The 24,431-nt window shown below is 37.6% G+C and overlaps 3 protein-coding genes across 7 annotated transcripts; 1 reads left to right on the top strand and 2 right to left on the bottom strand.

The window, feature by feature from the left end:
• The first annotated feature begins 558 nt into the window (after positions 1 to 558).
• On the top strand, positions 559 to 1,383 carry LOC140772046 (uncharacterized). Its single transcript, XM_073113933.1, has 2 exons — positions 559 to 896; positions 969 to 1,383. Exons 1-2 carry the CDS (start codon positions 559 to 561, stop codon positions 1,381 to 1,383), a joined length of 753 nt encoding a protein of 250 aa, XP_072970034.1.
• A 7,710-nt stretch (positions 1,384 to 9,093) lies between these two features.
• Positions 9,094 to 11,008, bottom strand: LOC140771915 (small ribosomal subunit protein bS6c alpha-like). The gene is made up of 2 exons (XM_073113744.1): positions 10,639 to 11,008; positions 9,094 to 9,570 (listed from the first exon to the last, which is right to left on the bottom strand). Exons 1-2 carry the CDS (start codon positions 10,969 to 10,971, stop codon positions 9,331 to 9,333), a joined length of 573 nt encoding a protein of 190 aa, XP_072969845.1. The 5' UTR covers positions 10,972 to 11,008; the 3' UTR covers positions 9,094 to 9,330.
• Positions 11,009 to 12,475: 1,467 nt separating this feature from the next.
• On the bottom strand, positions 12,476 to 22,672 carry LOC140772489 (PTI1-like tyrosine-protein kinase 3). 5 transcript variants are annotated; one of them, XM_073114581.1, is made up of 9 exons: positions 22,535 to 22,672; positions 20,599 to 20,734; positions 17,509 to 17,762; positions 17,233 to 17,359; positions 16,839 to 17,112; positions 14,409 to 14,541; positions 13,124 to 13,210; positions 12,848 to 13,010; positions 12,476 to 12,768 (listed from the first exon to the last, which is right to left on the bottom strand). In XM_073114581.1, the coding sequence occupies exons 2-8, from the start codon at positions 20,693 to 20,695 to the stop codon at positions 12,864 to 12,866; spliced, it is 1,119 nt and encodes a 372-aa protein (XP_072970682.1). In that variant the 5' UTR covers positions 20,696 to 20,734; positions 22,535 to 22,672; the 3' UTR covers positions 12,476 to 12,768; positions 12,848 to 12,863. The 5 variants fall into 5 exon arrangements, with proteins under 5 accessions (XP_072970682.1, XP_072970680.1, XP_072970681.1 ...); XM_073114579.1 differs by having other exon boundaries at positions 12,476 to 12,724; positions 12,825 to 13,010; XM_073114580.1 differs by having other exon boundaries at positions 12,477 to 12,724.
• Positions 22,673 to 24,431: the final 1,759 nt, after the last annotated feature.

Raw genomic sequence — 24,431 nt, forward strand, 5'->3', positions numbered from 1 at the left:
AGCAAACAACTCAGCGATAGGCTTGGATTGAAGGTGGCTGCCATGCCATTCAAATACCTCGGAGTACTAATCTCGAGTAAGAGGTTGAAGGTGAAGGAGCACCAAACCATGGTGGAGCGCATCGACAAGAGACTAGCAGGCTGGAAAAGGAAACTACTCTCCCAAGCCGGCAAGCTAACCTTGATCAATGCAATGTTAATGGCGATACCGGCATATTGGATGGGTAGTACCTGGCTACCGGACGCTGTTCTGGAGGAGATGAACAAAAAAGCACGTGCCTTCCTTTGGAAAAACAGCAACGGCCGCGGGTAGCACCTGATAAACTGGGATCAGGTCACAACTACTAAGTGGCAGGGGGGACTTGGGGTTAGAAGGCTTACAGATACAAGAATAGCACATCTCGGTAAGCTGGTCTTCAAGGTTCTCAACAAGGAACAGGTGCCCTGGGTTAAACTCATGCATGCTAAATACGGAAGCCTACACCCGTGGGAGACTAAGGCCTCTTCCAATACATCTTGGGTGTGGAAGGCTCTAAATCGCACAGCTAACCAACTAAAGATGGGATGTCGGGTGTTGGTTGGTTATGGCAGAAACACGAGAGCTGCCTATGACCCCTGGACTCATGAGGTCCCGTGGAGTAGACAGCCCAGGGAGATAGCCGAGTCCCTACTGGTGGACAATCTGATGGTGGCGGACATCATTGGCAATCATCACTGGACCACAGAGAGACTCTACAGGGAGGTGGGTTCGAACATGGCCTATGAGATATCTACCTTCCCCATGGGTGTAGCCACCATTGAGGATAGGTGGATCTGGTGGCCGCACCCAAGGGGTATACCTTCAGTTAAGGCTATCTACACCTCCATGCAGCCTAAGCGAGAGCACCAATGGGAAGGGTGGAAGACTCTCTGGCAGCTACCGGTGGCCCCGAGAATCAGAATCTTCTGCTGGAAATTGCTCTGAGGCAGGCTTCCAATGAAAGCCTACCTCCAGTACATCCACGTTGGAAACGACAATAGATGTGTCATGTGCAGGCTGTTTCGAGAGACAGCAGTCCATCTATTATTTGCATGCAGATACAGCCTGGAGGTGTGGCAGTTACTAAGTGACAGCGAAGGGATCGAGAGCGCTTTGATGGACCAGGACTGGATAGTGAGAGGATGGGATATGAACAAGGAGGAAGACTTGAAGATTAAAGGACTGATTGCTTGCACCCTGTGGTCAATTTGGAGACAGAGGAATGCGGCTGCTTTCGGAGAGAAGAAGATGCCAGAGCAAGTAGTGGTGAGAAGAGCAGTAGCTTTAGCTAAAGAGCACAGTCAGACCAGAAAGGAAGGGCAGCTGAAGAGGAAAAGAAGCAGTAAGAGGTGGGAACCACCTTAGCAAGGGTGGATAAAAGTTAACACAGATGGGGCGTTTTCGACGGGAGCGAGCCAAGGTGGTGCAGCGACGATCTTCCGAGACGATAATGGTGACTTTATTCAGGCAGTGTTGGAACCGTGCCCGGGCAGCTCGGTGCTGGAAACAGATAATGGGCGATACGGCTGGGTTTGAGGGTGGCCTGTAGAGAATGGAGAGTGGTCATAGAGTCAGACTGCCAGGAGGCTATCAAATGCCTGCAAAGCGTGGAGAACAGTCCTTGGCGCATCAAGAACATGGTGCATGAATGCCTTAGGCTAGGAAAGGAATGTTTGGAAGCTAGGTTTGTACACGTAGGGAGAGAATGTAATGTTGTTGCTGACTGGGCAGCGGCTAGGGCCAGTGTGTCCTCCGGTTCTAGTTGTTACAACCGATTAGGACTTGCCCCCCAAGAGTTCCGTAATCTCATTGCTTCCGACGCAGCTAATGGGTCGGTAGCATAATAATACATAGCTGGAAACAGCTCCTTGACATCAAAAAAAAAAAAATCGTCACATATGTTTCCTTTTTCTGATATAAATATCCCAATGCTGTCGGAGATTAATTTCAAAATAATCCGGCAGGGAGGTTTTGCTACCCATCTTACACAGTTGACATCCTCCCATATATACTCATCCAAGCAGCAGCTTTGTTGCTCCTCTTTTAATCTATAAACTATTAAACTAATTTTAGTAGAGTTGATAAGTACTTCCCCATAACCGATGAGGTCATAGGTTCAACTCTCCAACCCTATATAATATTATGGAGAAATTATTTAGTGTCTTGGCTCGATTCGATTGATGGCTTGACAGTACGGTTAACCTGGAGGAATAGCTCGGCAGCACAACGGCTTAGAGCAGGTCTCGGCAGCATTTGGTTCAGAACAATTGTTCGGTGACACATATGGTTTGAAGTCTAGATTAGGTAGCTAAAAACTCGATGGGGCCTAAGTATCTCTGTAACTAGGAATGATTGGCCTTTTATCCAGCCCATATCTAACCTTCGGGATCATGAATGATAAAAGAAAAATTAATAAGAGTAAGCTTATTCTAGAATAAGCCTCTTTATTTTGGTGTAATAATTAAACAACATCTTACATTATTCTAGTATAGTAATTCATCATTCTCTTTCATCTTATTCCATACAACTTTTAAAAATAACTTAATAACAATCTACCATTATTATTTTACCCTTAGATTGGACAATATTTAATTATACATTATTTCGTTGAGATTCTCTATCTCCACTATCTCTTCTATTAAATATCGATCGTCTCAGCTATAGTTTAGTTTTTTTTTTTCCTCATCTCACTTCTTTTAAATAGTAGTTATCTCACCTACTGTTAGAGATTTTATTTTTTTTCGAACTAGTAAATACTGTAAAAATAAAAAAATATATTAAGCCCATATTTTTTTTTCCACAATAATGGCTTATAACCTCATATTATACAACAATGCAGGCTTATAACCCTATATTATACCACAGTGCAAACTTATAAACTAGGATTTGACTTTAAGGGCTTACATTAAAGATAAATATAACTTAGTTAAATTAGTTTTCCTTATCTAGCTCGAAACAGTTCTTCATTTTGTCGTAGAGTTCGAACCTAAGAAAGCTCTGAATATGAAAATTCTAGATTAGGACGTTTGATTCTATCCTGGTGGTTTTATATTATTTGGATATCTAATGAATATTCTGTGAATATTTTTTCATAACTGTGCAGAATAGATTTAGCTAACTAATAATTTTTAATCTATTTGTGCTCTCGCTACACTATAAAAGCAAATAAGATAAATAGACTCAATCTATTGAGTCCAATATGCCATGAATGGATCCAATCCGACCAAGTTTGTATCACTTTGGAATTATTGAATATTTGGCATTTGTTTTACATCTAGGCTTGAGCCAACTTTCTCATTCCTCTTATCTCGCCCTTGATACCCATTCTGAGATTCAACTCACAGTCAAGTTTATACCTCCGTTGCTTCTCCCACCTCACTCCGATGACCAAGTCCACTTGAAAGCCCTCTTCTACCCCTTCAACTTGTTCAAGATACCAACTCATCCATCATAGCCATCTTCCACTTTTATAACTCTAACCTTACACACATCACCAATTTTCATCATCTACGTCCATTCCGCCACCTCTGACCCTTTGGTCAGTATTTCTATTATATATTTTGATATACCAATTCAATCGATAAGATTCTAAAGGCGTTGGATTTATAATTTTCAGAGGAATAACATATATGAATCTCATATCATTGCAACGGTTAAATCGATTTCTATTGTTTTTAAAAGTTTCACGATAATTTTTATCGAGTGCTACAACTCGGATCAAAATCATTTTTCTCGAGGGTAATTGTAACATTCCTTTACACTAGAAAGGTAACCAAACAAAGGGTAAAGAAGTTGACCAAGACCAAAACTCTTTACGAGCAGCATTAAATTCTATGGCTAACACTAATGTTAGGAATGACAAAAATGAATAATATGCCCGACAAGATGGGGAAAAGGCCATTCTAGGCCTAAGAGGCAATGTGTCAACCTCCTAGACGACGACTACCTCGATAAGTGGATTCACCTTTCACTACAGGGAAGGAAGTAGTTGAGGAGGGAACTGAGCTTATGCTAAAGCTATAAAAAAAACTTTAAAATGATGACCCTTTCCATTACAAAAGTTTACCTAAAAGAAATGGTCATTGAAGGTTTTGCATCCATCAGGATTGGCCCTCCTTCTAGGGTATAGCTAGAGCCTATGAAGGAACACACTCAAACATGGTATTACTTAAATGCAATATCCAAATAGAGACACAAAGGAGTCGTGTGGAGCAGTTGGTGCACGACTAATCTAAGGACCTCACTCTAGCGGTTATAATACTGACATCAGAGCTAGAGAAGATGGAGGAGGATGTTATCTAAGAAAAAGACTAGCCATCCCTGAAGAGGGGGGGGGGGGGAAGGAATAGCAAAGTCCTCCATTTCCATCTACATATTATTAATGATCAAGAGCGTCATATGGAATTGTCAAGGAGCTTTGAAGAAAGAGAATCTAAACCGTTGTCATGACCTTCACAAAAAAACACAAGCTAGATCTTCTAGTAGAGACCCACATGGACTAGGATAGAGGTTACATGATGGCTAATACTATGAGATGCTAGTTGCCCTAATTTTGTATTCCTGCTATTAGAGCTTGGGAGGTGTCTTGCTTATGTGGTGTGCCAAAGTAGGTTGGGTGGATGTTGTTGCTAGATCCATATATGTAATTTATATGTTCATCTATCCACCAGATGTGCCAAAGTAGATGATGGCAGTAGTCTATGCCAGTAACAATCTATATATGCAATCTAGGATAGAGGTTACATGATGGCTAATACTATGGGATGCTAGTTGCCCTAATTTTGTATTCCTGCTATTAGAGCTTGGGAGGTGTCTTGCTTATGTGGTGTGCCAAAGTAGGTTGGGTGGATGTTGTTGCTAGATCCATATATGCAATTTATATGTTCATCTATCCACCAGATGTGCCAAAGTAGATGATGGCAGTAGTCTATGCCAGTAACAATCTATATATGCAATCTAGGATAGAGGTTACATGATGGCTAATACTATGGGATGCTAGTTGCCCTAATTTTGTATTCCTGCTATTAGAGCTTGGGAGGTGTCTTGCTTATGTGGTGTGCCAAAGTAGGTTGGGTGGATGTTGTTGCTAGATCCATATATGCAATTTATATGTTCATCTATCCACCAGATGTGCCAAAGTAGATGATGGCAGTAGTCTATGCCAGTAACAATCTTTTGGAATAATGCAAACTCTGGAGGGAGTTAACAAAAATAGCCTTGACTTATCTTCCATGATTGGTGGTGGGGAATTTTTACTCTTACCTCACTATCCACGACAAGAAATGTTGTGGGGTAACTCTTGGGCCTAAGGCCAAAGCCCTTCGAGATTTTTTGGAGCAGATTGACCTTTGTGATTTAGGGTTTAACCAAATTCTCTTCACGTGGTGCAATAATAGGTCGGACGAAGATCACATCTAGGTTAGGTTAGATAGAGATTTGGCGAACACTCGGTGCTCAGCACCTATTACCACAACAGGGTAATATATTTGGATCGCTCCAACTCAGATCATGTACCATTACCATTGTTTGGTGCAGTTACGGCTAGGTGAGCTACATTCTACTTCAAATGGTTGTGGATAGATTATGAACAGTGCAAAAAAATTTTAAAGCAAATTTGGAGTGTAGGCAGTCACAGGACCAATGGCTGCCTTTACACACAAGGTTAAGGTAATGCAGAAAGGCATTACGGGAGTGGAGCAAAAATTATGTTGGGTCGGTGAAAAGGAAGCTGAAGGTGATGCATTAGGTAGTTGAGGTCTCGAAGAAGAAAGATGTGGTGGCTGGGTTAAGCTGAGAAGATGAGATTCTCCTCTGTAGCCTTTAGAATAAGAAGCATGCCTTGAGTAGGCTGATAAATTTAAAATGCTTACATTAGTCTTAGATTTAATGGGTCAAAGAAAATGATATGAACAACAAATTCTACCACCCGATAGCGACTATAAGAAGACATAGAAATATTACTAGCGTGATGAGCGCGGAAGGATACTGGGTGGCTGACCATGAGGTGATAAGAAGCTGCTTCCAAAAACATAACCAAGAGCTGTGGGGCCTGCTAGATTTTAAACACACGATGCATAGAAATTGGCACCTTCTTCCTACACTCTTGGCGTTAACTGATAGTAAAGCTCTTAATCTAACCATCCCTATCACAATTGAGGAAGTTCGTGTGGCTGTCTGGAGCTTACCTTGTGGGAAGACTCTAGGCTCAGACGACTTGTACGTGGAAGTCTACATAATCTATTGGGAGTCCAGTAGAACACATCTCTATAAGATTGTGCTTGCATTTTTTTAGCATGGTAGGAGACTTTCATTACCCTAATATCACAAAAAGAGAACCCAACTGCAATCAAAGATTTTAGACCTATAACGCTGTGTAACACGACTTATAATGTGATTGCAAAGGTTCTTATAACAAGGTTGAAACCACTCCCTAGCAAACTCATCAAGCAAGAGCAATTAGTGTTCATGGTGGGCAAATCCATCAGGATAACACCTTCATTGCTTAAGAGCTTGCACACTCGCTAATGAACGATTGGACCGCTGCCTCAATGATGTTGGCTAAGATGGACATAAAGAAGGCATATGATCGCCTCTCTTGGGAGGCGGTGATGCGGATGTTTGAAGCTTTGAACCTCTCAGCTGATTCAATCAGCTAGATCTGTGCATATATTGAATCACCTCAATTTAGGATCATCATCAACGTCACACCGACGGATTGATTTTGTCATACCAAGGCCTTCAGTAAGGTGACATATTGTCACCTTACTTGTTTATACGATGCTCTCAAGTTTTAACTTCCATCTTGAATTCCAAGGTAGAAGCTAGAGTGCTAGAGGGCTATCAAAAAAATATGGAGTCAATTGTCCATCTTCTTTACACCAACAATCTACTACTAGTGGTAAGGACTACTAGGGAGAATGTAGAGGTGTTGTCGAAGCCTTGAACTAATATTCTAAGCTGATAAAGTAGAAAGTAAACATTGAGAAGTTGAATCTTTTTCTCCTACCATGACTGTATGAAGATGACAAGAAAGAGCTCTATGATCAATTACATCTTAAGCAAGTCACAATGCTTTTTATGTACCTTAGAGTGAAGATCTCGAAACATCGCATATCGATGGTTGGACAGCACAAGCTACTGGACATAGTACATCAAAAACTTGCCGGTTGGAAGCGTAATACTCCATCTTTAGCTGGGAGAATCACCCTAGTTCAATTCATGCTTACTGTCATCCCATATTACTGGATGGACTCAATCATCGACGACGTCATGCAGGTTGTATAGTCATTCATCTGGGAGAAGGGTGAGAACCGATAAGGAATACACTTTCTTAGCTAGGAAACTTTAGTTAGACCCAAAAAGGAAAAAGAGATGGATTTTTGTTACCTCTAGACAGCAAAGAGAGCTCTCCTAGGTAAACACATTCTCAATATTTTACATGGTCAAGCAATACTGTGGGGAAGCATTGTAAGGAAAAAAATATAGATATCTCAACCTATGGGATGCCAAGCATGCGTCAAAGTCTTCTTGGCTTTGGAGGGTTCTTTGCCAAGTCGCCACCAACTTGAGGGAGGGTTTTGTAAGAGCATTGACATATGTGGAACATGGGTGTTAGAGGAGGCTAAGGTGTTAGCAATCCCATTTAGTTGCCATCCATGCATGATGAATATGAATAACTTCACGAAATGCTCCCTAGTTGCAACTCTTCTAACAAATGGCACATGGAACCTTGAAATGCGGTGCACAGGCTTCAAAAAGAACATAAAAATATCACCACAATTAGAAAAGATCTGTGGGTGTGGGCCTTAGAGTTAAATGGCGAGGCAACAACAAAGTCCATCTACAAAACTCTTAAAAGAAAACAAAACCTAGGCTTAGGCTGGATGAGCTAAGCTCTAAAAATGACTATTGCGCCTCGCATTAAAGCATTTGTGTGAAAGCTTTTCTGAAACTAGGTCATGACATGACCACACACCTCTTTGGACTGAATTGTGGGCTAAATGACAATTGCAAAATACATGGGCTTTTTGCAAAAAGAGTGTGCATCTCTTTTATGTTTGCCAGTTTATATTAGATATTTGGGCTTGCTCCTATAGAGCTGATCAAGACAATTAGGGGCCAAAGTATTTTGGTTGAACCAGATCGATTGACTCAAAAGTGAGATTCTAACCAGTGGACTAACACCACGATTAAATTAACTATAACGGCCATGATTTGCGGGATTTGGAAGGAATGAAATTTAAGAATATTTCATAGCAAACACTCGACAACAAAAGCTATGGCTAGGAAGGTAGTTATGTTAGCTTGAGATTATATGAAGGACCATGTGGATTTGGTGCGACATGAGAATTTTACTATAAAAGTGAGTTGAAAACAGCCATCTAGGTAGGTTAAAATTAATGTTGATGGGTCCTTCAAGGAAGGAGACTACCAGGCGGAGCTAGATTCAACATTCAAGATGAGAATGATCACCTTCTTTAAGTGGCAGCTAAACTAACAATAGGGGATTTAGCTATTACTGTGAGGTTTAAGCCATACAAGCAAGTCTAAGAGAAGCTTATGGGAGATGAGACCAAGTGAATTTATTGAAGAAAACTAAGAGTTTTATGAATTAACAAGATGTACTATTACAAAAGTAACAAAAAAAAAAAAATATATATATATATATATATATCAATTTGCAAATATGCCATAAAAACAAAGTGATGGTTTCATGAGGTAAATGCTAAATCATAAGCTTAATGCATAACTCTTGCTTTTTTATATTTCTTTTTCGTTCTTTTATGACCAAAATAGGAGAAAAAAAGAAGGTAAGATAGAGAAGATAAGAGAAAATAATTTTCTTTCATCTTATTCGGATATACAAAGAGAACAGTTAAAAGGGATACAAAAATTTTGTTTTTCTATTCCTTTCTTTATTTTTCTCCACTTATGGAGAGCTCTGTTTCTCTCCTAAAATTTCTCTCCAAATGAGAGAAAATATTTTTCTTATCTTATTTTCTCCTCTTCTCTCCATATAAATAGAGTATTAATTTGCTCTTTCATAATATCAAAAGAAGCAAATAGCATGGTCAATTGATCATGGAACTTTATATATACACAATATAGGTACAGGCTCACTTCCTATGTTTATTACAGATATTATACATACTTACAAAAGCATAACAAACAGGAACTCGTAAAGCTGCCTCCAAGACTATTTTAATGAACAGATTCTGCATAACCTCAAGACTATGTTCTTACAACTTCATAATAATAAAAATTTGCAATTTAAGGAAAAAGAAAAAGAGTTTGCATGCATGCGAAAAGATTCTAGTATTTCCGCTTTCGAATCTTCAGACTGGATGACCGGACAACATCATCATCAGCACTGAGCCTGGATTCAAGGACATCAATAGATTCTGGTCTGGTGAAGTATGTAAAGAGGAGGTATATTCCATCTAAGTATGTGTTGGTTTCTCCTGCCTTGTTCTTTTTCTTGATGCTATATGCTAGCGGGATGACTCCTCGGTTGAACACTTCAATGTACATCCCGCCCCCGGCAACGAGCAACTGCAACAAGCAGCAGAATTAACTGACATGACAAAAGAGCTGATGAAATCTAAATCTTCAATAAACTTTGAAAACGGCGAAAGAAGGTGCAATGGATATCCTGGTAAGCTAAGTTTCCTCTACATGGCACTCTCTCAATACTCCAAGGCTTTTTCCTTTCTCTACAAATTACACCTATATAATATCCACTGATATATCTTTATATCTACTTTGAAGCCAAACATGCTAGGCTACAACAGAAAAAAACTTATGACTCAGTTATTGTTTTTAAAATAGGATGAACAATTTCACCACTTTTGCAGCTCAACTAACAAGAGATACTGTAGCCACAAACAATCAAAATTGTAAATCTACACTTGAGTTTCTTCAAAATATGCTTGGATAAATATGCGTGCTTCAAAGAAGAAATGGAATTGTGTTACTTTTTCCTCTTGCATTTTGAGAAAACTATGTACAAATATGACAATAATACAATTAAGAAAAGTATAAGTTCAGATATAAATTAGCACATTTTGGATTATCATACTAAGTTAGCCAATATCTTCTTTAATTTTCGATGTTATATCTTCTGACCAATAATGTCTAAACTCAAATGTCTAAACAAATGATATGTGGGCAAGGTTCTTTTATTAAGGATGGCTGTGCTACCAAAGAGTAAGTGAATTTGGGAGCAACAACAAAGCCTCAGTCACACCAATGTAACATTAATAACAGTGCATAAGTGATAAGAATTTGGAAGCAAAACTAGAAATACAAACAGGCGTCTAGTGCTTCTAACTTGGTGAAAGGGGTGGGTGGCATAACTGAGACTAACAGGCATCTCTCTTCCAACTGCTTATAATAAATTGATGAACCACATCATGCATATGTTGTGCATTACTAACGTTCAAGATCCAAATTCTCGGTTTTCTTTAATCCTATGTTCTGGCCAACCTAATAGGCTCCAATTCCGGATCCAACCTAAGCAGCATATCATAAACAAAGAAGAGCCCTTTCTCGTAATTAGGGCGAATTCAGAAGAGATAGAGAGGGATGAGAAGAGCATGGAGGAAAAACAATGGACATCACCTCCTCGTATCTCTGGACGAGGGCGAGGCGCTCGTCCTCGGATATGTCGGGCCGGAGCACGGCCATCGTCTCGTACTGGCGGAGCCCCGCTGGGCAATGCGGCTCCTTCTTCTCCTCGACGGCGCCCGCCCCGGCGCCCGACTCGACGACGGAGCCCGCAAAATTCAAGGGAAGGGCTTGGACGTAGAGAGGACGGGAGGATGAGGATGCGGCGGCGGCGGCGGCGGCGGCGGAGGAGGAGTGGGAGAAGGCGTACGTCGATTTGGGTAGCGGTCGATGGGGAGGAAGCGAGAGGAAGAGCGTAGAAGACGAGGACGGGAGGAACAAAGCCATGGCTCTCGTCGTCTAAGAGAAAGGGAGTGGGCTTTTAAATCGGATAAGGAGGCAGAAGTAGGGGTGTAACCGAGACGAGTTGACCGAGATGACTTTGACTTTTGAGCCTATATCTGATCTAAGCTTAAATTGAAATTATTTTAATTGGAGCTAATTTCGAGCTCAAGCTTTTTAGCCTAAACGAGCAAATTAATAGAACAAATTTAAGCCTTACTTCATCAATTCAAGCTAATAAATTAAGCTTAATTTAGATTTGAATCAAGCTTTATAAAAAGTATTTCTGTATTTAGAAAAGAGATGATATGATTAAAATTTAGAACTAAACTCAATAAGATCAAATTATATAATAATTCACTTAAGTAAATCTTAGAACATAACTAAATTATAATATGATATTATGTTGTGAACCAAGCTAAGGTTAGTTTATTTATAGATATAGTGATAGCAATTAGGCAGTGGATTTAATAGAGATTGTGAGATATATAGGATGGGAGTGAAAGATATAATAGTGATGATGATGACAAAGGATAGATTTGTGATTTAGAAAGGAAGGATGAAAAGATGGTTGGTCCTGAAGAAGAAGAAGGGGGATTGAAGGATGAGGAGGGAGCAAATTGACGACTAGAATTTGAGGGAGGAGGGAGAAAATGGCCAATCTTACTAGACTAGGAGAATCAATAGTCGAGAAGGAAGGAAATAACGTTAACTTTGGATCAAAGGAGAAGGTTGAGAAAGATGAGGTAGGAGATGATAGAAATGTCAATATTCTTATCTAATCTTAAATGGCTGTCTTCTATATATTTAGATGCTAACCAAAATTTAAAATAAATCAAACTAACCCTACCACAATGACCTCATGACGACGTTCAAATGTTGTTGGATGAGCTACACCCGGGTTCAAGAGTTTGAATGCCACTAGACAGTGTTTGAAAGCCAAAACCGAGAGCGGTTAGCAACTATGGTGTTTGAATGCTGAGCTAACGGCGTTTGAATGCCAAAACCTGAGTGTAGATAGTGACTATAGCATTCAAATGCCGAGCTATGGTTGTTTGAATGCCAAAATTGAGAGCCTTAATCTTTGACGAGGTTGTGGCATTCGAATGCCATAGCCTGAGACTGCTACTACTGAAAAGAAAATTCCGATGATAACTAGTTTCGTCCCAGCGAATCCAATCTCTTTTATGAGGTAATCTGACCAGGCTTGGATCACATCAAAATATTACTCATATATATATATATATATATAATATAATATAATATAATATAATTTCTCGAGTCTTGTTGAGCCTATTTGATGGAGTGAGTTCATGGTAAAGCTTAGCTTGAAATTATGTTCAAGCCCAGCACGAGTTGGCATGATTAATTTTGATAACCAGATCCTGATTAGATCAAATATTACATTCAAATATAAAAGGAATAAAGAAGAAAAGAAAAAGAAAAAGAAAGGTTCTATGTATTCTATTTTTGCATATAATCTTTGCTAAAACACCAAAAAGTCTCCGAACAAGAGAATTATAGAATGAAACCATGCATCAAACCAACATTTATTAATTGGAGGGTACAAGGAATTAGAGTTATTAAACAATTTAAGGACATTCATCAGCACATACTATCTCATATGGCAGAGCTGAGACATTAGTAATAGCAGACTACTATCAATATACATTTCTCCTCATGATATGGATTCTGTTGATGAAAAACAAAGCCTCTTGCCGAAAATGAATCACCTCAAGCAACAAAATAAATTTGCAATCTGCAGAGTGGATTTCAATATTTCAATAGATGTATGCTCGTGTTCTGAAGTAAGAGAATATCAGAGTAAACAGAAAGTTGATTGTAAAACATATCCATACCAATGAAGAATGTTGTTTCTTACATATTAACCACAGATTTCAAGTAAGTGGAGTCATGGCTGGAGCGGTGGCAGTTAGCAGAGCCTGCCTGTTTATGAGAAGGGGAGAAAGTGCCTTCACTACTATGGTCATATTGGGTCTGAACTCAGCTTCATATTGAACGCATAGAGCTGCCACTGCAGCAAGCTGCAGCCATAGAAAGAACCTAATGGTCAATCTTTAGAGAATGCAGTGACATTTTAGATACTGTTTATCATTTTCTATGTCAAATGAGATGATTTAGAGAGAGAGAGAGAGACCTTAGCAACTCCTTTTGGTGGATATTCCCCCTTCAACCTTGGATCTACACATTGATTTACCTTGTCCTCGCTCAATCTTGGAGTTGCCTGCATGAGGGGTGAAAAAAGCAGTATCATCCCAATGCAGGTTAAGCAAGGACTGAAGGATATGTAGCTAAATATTAAATTCTTTGACTTTGCCATGTATCTACCAAACATATAATGGACAAACTATGATTTAGTGTTTCTTACAATATGATATTCTAGATGTAAGAAAATACATAAAATTACAGTAAAGAAACAGAAAGCATGTAAAGTTTTATTATCTAAATTCAAGGCTTAGGACAAACCAAAAGAACACCTAGAGATATTATAAGAATTGTATTCCAACATGATATTTTTATTCATTTTAGAGGCTCTTTTTGCATAAACCACATGCAAATACTTCTTTAGTAGGTATCACCCAACAATACGGGTTCCTGTAAATTTCAGAGTTTCAGAATTTCTGAACTATTGCATAATATGCAAAAACCAGACGCACTATTTTAGTTGATCTAGGAGAAATATGAATCAAGTTATATGTACAATTACATGAACATTGATTCTTCCTTCAGATGTTAGAGAAGCAATAACAACATCACTTGTACAGTATCAGAGTCTTATCAGTTACTATGCAAGGGGAATAGTGTTGTCAGATGGCTAAAGGGTCTGCAAAATATTCTTGTGAGAGTCATAGACCTTTCACGAGAATCAACTATCTGCACAATCATAGCCTATCATCAAACAATTCAAGATTAGAGAAATGGTAATATGTCCAATTGAGTATGAGGGAAGATTTCACATGCCACAAGAAAACACATATGCATGAATTTTCTTGTGGAGCTTCTAACAATCCGGAAGATCTTAAATGTCATCCACAAACTTATTGACTATTGAAAAACACATTGAGATAATTACAGCTTCTGGAAGCCAAACTTATGTCAGCCAACCAACTCCTAAGAGAAGGATTTAGCGGCATCATTTTAATGTATGCATCAAGAGAGAAAGGATGATAATTCTTTTCTAATTTACACTAAACTGATTCTTGATTTTCTTTTATCCTTCTTATTGTCTACACTTCACATTTTTCTTTATTTGATGGTTAGACGAATGATTCTTAGTTTCTTACTATATGAACCGCTAATCTTTGATTTGTATAGTATCATCAGATGTCAATTGAGGATTGTAATTATTCAAATCAACAACAATCAACAATCAACAATCAACAATCAATTGAGGATTGTAATTATTCAAATCAAAAGCTTACCCAAGTAACTAGACTCTGCTGCCCCCTAGGCATGGTATGATCCACCGGTTTCCTTCCTGTAAGAAGCTCCAAAAGTACCACTCCAAAACTATACACATCACTTTTCTGGGTCAGCTGGCCAGTCATAGCATACCTGCACGAAGTTGCGTATCATGACCATTCTAATTTCTAAGAAGACAAAAACAGCATTCTGCATTAAATTTACACAAAAATGCAAACATTTGTATAGGCAACAGAAAGATAGAGGCACCTTGCATTTGACTGCAGTATCTAGAATCACAGCTATGATATAAAGGATGAAAGTTATCTTTCTGTATTCATTCAGTGATTAAAAGATCACCCAGAGTTCAACTCTATAGTCTTTAAAACTTCTCAACAAGGATTGCTATGAAGAACAGTTCATATAAAAATCTACAGGTCTACACTTAGGGGTTGTTTTCTCTGTATAAAGGGCTGAATTAGCCAGTACCTAGGTATATACAATCATTATTTGAGGAAAAAAGGCTTGAAGTCTCTTACTCATTATTTTTCTCTATGCTCCCTTCTTACAGTGTTCTATTCCTTTCCTCTCTCCAGTTGTAACGACAAACTCTACGAAGCTTTCTTTCTTATCATTCTCTAAACCCTACATTTCTTAAGCCTTTTAGGCACATTGGCACATTGGAGGATGTTTCTTCTTTGTCCTCCATCAATTTGGGTATGAAAATATAGATAAATCAAATCAATCAAAACGGAAAATATCCATGTTACTAAAATTTCAATATGAAATTTAATAGTTATATCATATCTAGGAACAAGACAAATATAAGTTAAAAGAAAATCAGATTAAAAACTCATATATTTTGCCTAATAAATACGATGGGGTATTTTGATCATTTGAGCACGCTTGATTAACTTTAACAAAAAATTTATGGTTTCACTTTAATCATAAGTATATGGACTGATTTGAGACTTTTTGAAGAATAAGGATAAAGTGATTTTGAGTATAAATACAGAGTTAAATATATTAAACCCTTTTTTTTATCTACTTTCATCACAATAAATATATATTTAAGAAACATGTTTGGTGTGAAGGGTGCCATCATAATGTGATGAGCAATATAATTTAAGAGAGAAGAGGTGTGGCAGTAAAACATAGTTCAAAATATTGAGATCTGGATTATAAAACGATACATATTGACCATATTGATTGTATCGGCCGCTAAACTATTTTTTTAATTACATAAAAATTCTAAAAATTATTGTAAAATATAAAATTTTTAAATTTTAGAAAATAATAATAGATAAATATAAATAACTTTCATATAAGATCTAAAAATTAAAAATACTAATCTCTCCATCTCTCTCACTCACTCTTTCCCTATCACAAATAAAATAATTCTTTCTCCCACACTCCCTACTTCCACGTCTCTCTCCCATATTTTCTTTTTTCTCTCTCAATCACACCCTCTCTCTATTCTCCTCTAGCCTTCCCCATCCTCTCTCTCTCTCTCTCTCTCTCTCTCTCTCTCTCTTCCTCCCCTCTATCCCTCTTTGTTACTGTAGCAAAAAGATTACTGCAATAATAGACTTAGAGTGAGAGAGAGGAAGGATGAGAACAGGAGAAAGAGAGGGGAAGAAAGAGAGAGGAGAGGCTAGAGAGAGAGAAAGGGAGGGGATCGAGGAGCTAGATAAAAAAGAGAGAAGAAAGGAAAAAATAGAAAATAGAAAGAAAAAAAAAATATTCGAACTTGTTGAAGGTTGAGGGAGCTATATCCTCCTCAGAGGAGCTCGTTGGATGTCAACCGAGGCTGGATCTGCATCAAATGGCTTGGGAGGGAAAGAAGTGAAAGAGAGAAGCTCTCTATCATGCTATGTCTTGGGTTAGGATCAACTTTGGCCAATCCCAATCCATATCGGCTGATCCATCTTGAGATCGGCCAATACTACAATCCATACAGCAAAAGGGCCCCAAAAAGTCACAAAATGATTCTTTTCTTACTTCTGAAGATTCAGAAATTATCTAGAATATAAAAAAGCAAGTTCAAAAACAAAAGTAGAAAAGCAGAAATTCTATATTGAAAGTATAAACAGTAAAAGAGAATAAAAAAATGCACCTAATACATCATTATTTTGACATTTTTATTTCTTCATACACCAAAAGACTTGCATTACCTTATTTCTATTATTGTATTTTACTATTCTATCCTCCAAATATCACACACAAATAATTTATAACCATCAAGATGAAGGCTAAACTTCTAAGACTTAATCTGTGATAGGTTAATTATGAGTAATTTTGTATAACCTGACAACGCTTTTTTTTCCATAATGAAGAACAGAAGCTTAATTGAACTGTAAGGCAGAAACCAAAAATTGTGGAGTAACCTAGTAGTTGAACTTATTATGTGGCCATATGTAAATAATTCAATATACTAGTTGAGTTGTTACTCTGGTGCATGATATCCAAAGGTTCCCAAGACACGAGTTGAATGAAGGCGAGCGGCCATATCTGGAGCCTGATTTGAGAGATTGAAGTCGGCTATTTTTGCTTTTATGTCCTCAAATAAAAGGACATTGCTTGATCTGATGTCTCGATGAATTATAGAAGGCTGAACCTTCTCATGGAGATATTCTAATCCTTTTGCTGCATCAATAGCAATTCTCACCCGTTGCATCCAGTCAAGTAGAGGGCCAGGTTGTGCACCCTGAACTCCTTTTCTTCCTGTTTTTCCAGATATGGATTACTGTCAGTTTTACATTTAAGACCAAAGACTAAAATCTGCAAATAGTTATGAATACTAAATACTGTATTATTAAATTATATGGCACGCCAATGTCATACCATGCAAAATATCATGCAGAGATCCCATGGTTGCAAATTCATAGGCCACAAAACGGAGATTTTCTTCCATGCAATAGCCTAACATCTCAACAACATTTTCATGCTTCAATTTTGATGCCACTGAGACCTAATGTCAGAAAGTAACCAACCATGAATTCTTAAGGAATAAAGAAGCAAACAGTGTCCAAGTTTAACTGAAATTATACTCCCCTATAAAGTTAAATAGGGAATGTTTAAACAGAACAAGAACAACTGATATAATATAAACAGTCATACCTGAGTCAAAAACTCAATGTTGGACTCTGGCTCCAGTGAAGCATCCAGTTTTTTAACTGCTGCTTTTTTCCCATTATTAAAAACTGCAAAATATACTCTTCCATACGATCCTTCACCAACCAAAGCCTTTGACCCAAAATTCTCAGTCTTTTCTTTTAGTTCATCCAAAGATAATGAAGGCACTTCAATGGGAGGAGGTGCCTTTTGGGGTTCATTTGTGGGAGCAGAAGAAAGCTTTGAACTCTTTTGAGTTCCTGCAAAATAAACAATGATTAGTCTGTAGAAGCATCAACAGAAGAAGAAACACCAAAAAACAAATAACAGGTAAAGGAGCAAGAGTGTAGCCATAAATCAAATGGAATCACTTCAGAAGAAAATCTAGTATGGATTGAAGCTTTCAGGTGCCTGCCTAGGAATATAATCTTGGCTGACCCTAATCTCCAGTGAAAAATAGAGCTGCCATTTAAGGTCAAAAACATCAAATAATAGAAAATCATAAAATAGAAGGTATCTGTCTTTCAAGCTAAAGTCTTCACAGGCCCAACAACCAATAGATCTTTTTCAATGAACTGCAGTGGTTCAGCTTGCTTGTAAGGCACTTGCAGAAAGTAAATACTGAAGCAACAAATAGTCTAATAGGTCCGTTGAAGTGGGAACTTTTCTTTTAACTGCAAAAAAATAAAGCCCCAGGTAGTTCATCATGGCAAGATAAATTGATGAACAGTACAAGCTTTATGTAGACTTAATGAACTTCTAATTCAATATTTTAATTATTTATGACAATATGTTTATAATACTAACGGGTCATAGCTTCACTAAATAAATGGAAGCACCCTCTAATGCAACCAAATGAAGTTAGACAAGAAGCCCTAGCTTAGAAAAATCAAAGGATTGCAAACAAGATTTGGACTACTGTCAGTCAGTCACTATGAAGCATGAGTATGAACACGGAATATGGAGATACAACGATATAGATACTGAGATACGGCAATACAGATATGAGGATATGGAAATAAGGCGATACGGGTACGAGAATATGGCGATACGGATACGGGGATACAGCAAATACAGCAAGGATGCATTAATAAATTAATTAATAAAAAATATATTTGTACATGTATTGCCAACATCAAAGCATTTGCAGACTAAAATATTTCTGCTGCTGGCCTATAATAATATATTTTTAATATCAAAACATTTTATACAAATTTTACGGCCTATACTAGCATATTCCTAACATCAAAACATTTTATACAAACCTATGGCCTATGCTAACATATTTCTCTTACTGCAGCCAACTTCAAGGAAAAAAAGAAGAAAAGAACAGAAAAGAGAAAGAAAGAGAGATCGGCATTGAGAGAAAGAAACAAGGGTTATCGTCACCCATCATTGTCTTCGTTGTCGTCATCATCATTCGAGAGAGGAAAGAGTGGTGTCATCGTCGACGCTATCATCGATGGAGAGAGGAAGAAACACGTCGTCAAGAAAGGGAGATTGGCATTGAGAGATGAAGGCACGCCATGTCGTCTATGAAGGAAGATTGGCATGACGCTAGGGCACATTGTCGAGAGAGGAATGAAGGGAATAGGGCTTGATAGCTTACAAGTCAATAGTTTAACGGGTCGATAGCTTCTTTTCACCCGATATAACCAATCATGGATGGCCGTGCTGACCAGCACGAGGCATGTCGGTCAACACTTGCCGTACCGACGGCGTACCGAGACATGGCACGAGGGGTGCCGCACGGCACCCCTCCTAATAGTTCGACCGCTCGCCGTCGACCTACCCGTCGCTGATCACCGTCGTCGTCGCCGTCGCTCGAGAATGTCGGGTGCCCTAGCTCGAGGGAGGAGAAGGAGAGAGACCCGGATCTGTAATTTAAGTTTTAACCGATAACCTTATATCTCTCTCTTTCTCTCTCGATCTCTCCTCCTCCTCCCTCGGGCTAGGGCACCTGACCGGCGATGGCGAAGGCGAGCGACGATCGGTGATGGCGAATGCGAGCAGCGATCGGTGATGGCGAACGCGAGCAGCGATCGGCGATAGCAACGGCAAAGGCAAATGTGAGTATCCCTTTTTTTCCTCTCCTTTGACAGCACGGTCGGTAACTGCCACGGCACATGCCGTGCTATATCGGCCGGTGGTCGGCACGGTCCGTGCCTGTGGCACGGCCATTGTTGTAACCAATAACCAAATACAAACCATATCCATTACATATCTAAGCACATCAAGATGTATTTAGCAATTAAAATAATTTATTTTTAATCCAAATATTCTCGATACACAGTAGATTTTTACATATTTGGGCGTATCCGATATGTATCCGTATTTGTATCCGTTATGTATCGGATATGGATACCCCACCTGTTTTGGAGTATCCGTGCTTTCTAAATTAGTCACTACTATCTAAGATTAAGAATCATAAACCACATAGTGTTAAAAATCTTCCTAAAGAGGAAAGACCTGTATAAGTAAAAATGTAAAAGCGAGATTATATTGCAAACTGCTTGCTACAATAATTTTTGATTGGTATCTAAGGATGGAAGAGTCACAACGAGAAGAATCCAAAGAGAAGTTCTATGTTGAAAGGCGTATTATATCTCTGCCAAAATGTTAATTATTAAATCACACCATTAACACTATGCAGGTTGGGACCTGGAATTGGTTGAGACGCAAGGAAAAATGTTAATTTGCAATAAAATTACTTTAATGAAAAAAATATCCCTAAGGATCTAGCCGTCTTTTTGTGTCACAGAAAAATATGTTTATTGTAAGAAAGTTCTAACAAAATCTTAATTGCCACTCTCACTAGTCAATAGGTAAGTGCCATAAGTTCCAACTTCCAACACAAATATAAGTACTAATGAAAGAAGACAAAGTATTTTTTAAGATCATACAAGAAACAAGATTAGTGTTCACAATACAAACCATTGATTACTTTTTCTCGATAAATGATCAGTAAAATCAGGGCTTACTCTTAGCAATAAAAGTTTTAAAGTAATGAAGCAATAATGCAAAGAAACATTATACTGCCTCATGAAAGCTGTTATCAATCAATAAGTTGTGTAATAAAGTAGACAAAGAACACACCATATATGTAACCAGATGGGCCTTTGAGATGTTCATTATCATGTTCATCATAAGACTCATTCACTGGGCAACTACAGCAAAGCCAGTTTCGCATCATACTCTTCTTCTCTATATCTCTTCTTTGTGCTGCATTATCCTTAAATTGAGCAAAGAACAGAACAAAGATTAAATTATAGCCATATATAAGCATATATGTTGAATAGGTACTAACTGTGACAAACTAGAAATTAGAACTAATATGAGTATACTCCACTAAAGATATTGCTTAGAAAATAGTGAAGAAAGAAGTTGCAAGTTAATTATCATAGAAATTTAAAAAATAAAAGTGCAAAAATAATGACAAGATTGGCATCATATTTTTTTTATTCATTGTTAAAAATTTCATGTTTTTCATTTGAAAACTATGAATCTAGTGGAAATATCTTTTTTCAGCCTTGGATTACCTTTTTCTTATAGTAGACTTCTATTTTGATTTGACTTCGAAATAATTTCAATTGACTGAATTTGATCAGTCACATTTCCTCATGGTGAAGAGCCATCTATTAATATACTTCAAAGTAAATTTACAACCGAGGCGAAGCAAAGCTGATGTCAAAGGAACCCTAAATGGCCACATAGGAATCTCAATGAATTAGCATGTAAGATCTACATCCATTTCCCATTATCCAATGCCCCAAATTGGTCAAACTCAAAATTCTTTGGTGATTTACTAAGTATTGGCAGTTTCGACGGCAAGTCTTGGGTATTCTTAGCCAATTTTAGCTATATTCAGCCCATTTTGGTTCTTTCGACTACTTTGATATATAGACTAGAACTCATTAAAGAAAGAACTAGAATTAGAATCAGACAGCCTAATATATCTTTGAAACTTATTTATGCAACAAGGATTTGGGACTTCTTTGGCAACTTCATCTGAAATGCACAAAAAAATATAATCCCAGGTATACTTGTAAATTCCATGATAAGAGCAATCTTTCACAATTTAAAGTATATGAGTAAATAAGCAACAACAACTGCAAGACTGCAAGTGTACACATACAGACATACTAAATATCATAGGTTGTTTCAAACTCATACAACTTCCACTGATCTTTATTAGCCTTTTGAGTATTCTCAATAGAGAATAAAATGTCCAAAGTCCAAATAACCCTGAACTTCGGAAACTGAAATTCCAATTGCCCAGCCAAAACTAAAATCATAGTTTATAATTAGAACTGTGATCATATATACTAATCTTTAGCATCATAATGTGCCAAAAGATAATATGAACTACTCATAATGTTCTCCAACTAACCAGTTTAATAGATTAGAAGAGGACTGAAAGGGTAATCATCATGATGATCAAACAGAGTCCAACATTATTCTAGCAGATACGATATATTGTTTGCAATGTTTCACGCGTAGTTTTTCTATCAATATATTCATGACGGTCCATCCATAGAACGGCTTAATGCTAGTTCTTTATCAGGTCGAAACATTTATACATCATAAAGGTACCCACATCAAGAAGAAAATTAATAGGAAAAGTTAGATCTTGGGTGAAAGACGATTCCCATTGCTCACTTTCAAGAATGTCAAGAATAATTGACACCACAAATTCCTAGAACTCCCAATTGAAAGTAAAGAACCGTGAAAATAAAAAAATTCCAAATCCAATCGAGCACCCAAAGAATATAAGTCCCTCCAACAAATCGAATTCCATTCAAGGGCCTCAAATCCAGCTTAAACGATAGGATTCGGATAAAAATAGGCAGATTTTTATTCCCCCAAGCCCGAAATCAAATCCAACCTTTCCCCAATGAAACAAAACTCGAAAGAGATACGAATAGAACCCAACAACAAGAATCGAACAAACGAACCACCCCGTCCAGGAAACACCGCGATCGCAGCGTGAAATTCGAGAGTAAAGAGAGGCAACGGAAGGGAAAGAAGGGACCTTTAGCTGGAATTGGTTCCCCCCTCTAGGTAGGGTTTCGATTGGATCAAATGGTACAAGGCGAAGTGGAGAAAGAGAGGAACAAGGCGGAGCTCCGGGAGAAGGAGCTGCCCTGCCTTATATATATATATATATATTTTTTCCTACGCCTCTGTCTATCTCTCTCTAGCTCTCCTCTTTATATACGTGAATTTATGACATTCGGGGATTTCTTTCCATTCCGCCCCCTACATAATGCATTTATTACTATTTACATTCATAAGAATGGAACCAAAGATGGTGAAAAGAATGGACGTAACGGAATAGGCGCATAATATAGGGTCTGAAATGAAAATATCTCATAAATTTTATAACAAACGGGAGAAAGGTAGGTTCCGTGCAACGGAACGGAGCTGGATGACCGTTGGAGCCGGTCGGACGTAGGTTTGATAACAAGACATGCACGTGCCCCATGCAAATATGATCCATGAAAAGAAATTGGAAAAAAAGAAGGAATACTTCTAAAATTAAAGTAACCCATTATATATATCTGATATCTTGATTTAAACTTAGATTAAAAAAAATTAATATCAACGGAGATGCAAAACGACTACTCATAGGGAAGAGAATAGATTTATGGATGGAATCAAATAAACAGTATTTGCAGAAAAAAGTATTCGGTTATTGGGGAACAATCAATATACTTCTAATATCGAATCAGGATCAACTAGGACAGAAATAAAGCATTGGGTCGAACTCTTCTTTAGTGTCAAGGTAATAACTATGAATAGTCATCGACTACTTGGAAAGGGCATTTCCACTACTAAATAGTAGTGAAAAATAAAGATGAAGATGATAGATGAGATAACAAATTAAAGTAGTATATATATCCTTACACTACTTAAGCATATATGTTGATAATATTTGGTTTTATTGTATGCAAGAATAAGGACTATGAGTCCATCAACTATTAATTAAATTGAGCAAAAAAAAAAAAAGTTGGAGAGCTGATTTTAGTGTTCATCTACCAAGATGAAAGAAGAGGAGAATAAAATATTTCTGGAGGATGTATTTGAAAGTTGTATGCATGTCTAGACTGGAATATAATTAGATATTGGAGTTGTGGCATCTCATCAATTCCTTTTTATTTATTCAAAGTAGTGTGCATGCTAGGCCTAAGAAAGAGTATCAAGATCAGGTCATGTTTTGCCCAGCCCATAATGTATCCCTAGATGCAAATGCATATATATTTATATATATATGCAAATATTCCGAACTTTTAAGTCTACTTAGGCCCAAGAAATGACAAACAACTTTTGTCAACTAAAGAGCTTTAAAGCTATCCTGATACATGAGCTTGAATAAAAATTAGTTCTAAAGTAAATATACAATAATAAAGTACTATTTAAGCTTTTTTTTTTTAAAATTTTATCATTAATTTATTATTAATAATGTATGAACCTCATTTAAACTTTAGCTTAATTAATAAAATATTTATGTCAAGTACATGATATTTTTAATATTTTATTATACATAGTGAAATTGGAGGAATTCCCCTAGAGGTAGCTCTAGTCTGAAGAACCAAGTAAAATCTATGTCCTTGCTTCTTGGTTTCCATGTTTCATCTCCTAACGATACCTTTACCACTTTGTTTCATGTGTAATATCTAATGTTGTTGTCATTAGTATAGATATTTAATCATAATTCGTTGTACAAACCTTATGTTAGATCTTGTGAAAAGATCTCTAATTCTGGAAAGAGGTAATGCTGAAATAGACCTAATAAGTAAAAGAAGTGCTGTAATAGTACCGACAAAAAGGAGGCCATGAAATATAGGAGAAAGTCTTGGCCAAAATCCCTCAGATACATTGCTGTCATACGTACTTCCGAGATGGAAAGAAAGAAATCTCTCTCAAAA

The sequence above is a fragment of the Typha angustifolia genome, chromosome 12 (assembly GCF_048772165.1).
Source record: "Typha angustifolia cultivar Huaian chromosome 12, ASM4877216v1, whole genome shotgun sequence".
Lineage (NCBI taxonomy): Eukaryota > Viridiplantae > Streptophyta > Magnoliopsida > Poales > Typhaceae > Typha > Typha angustifolia.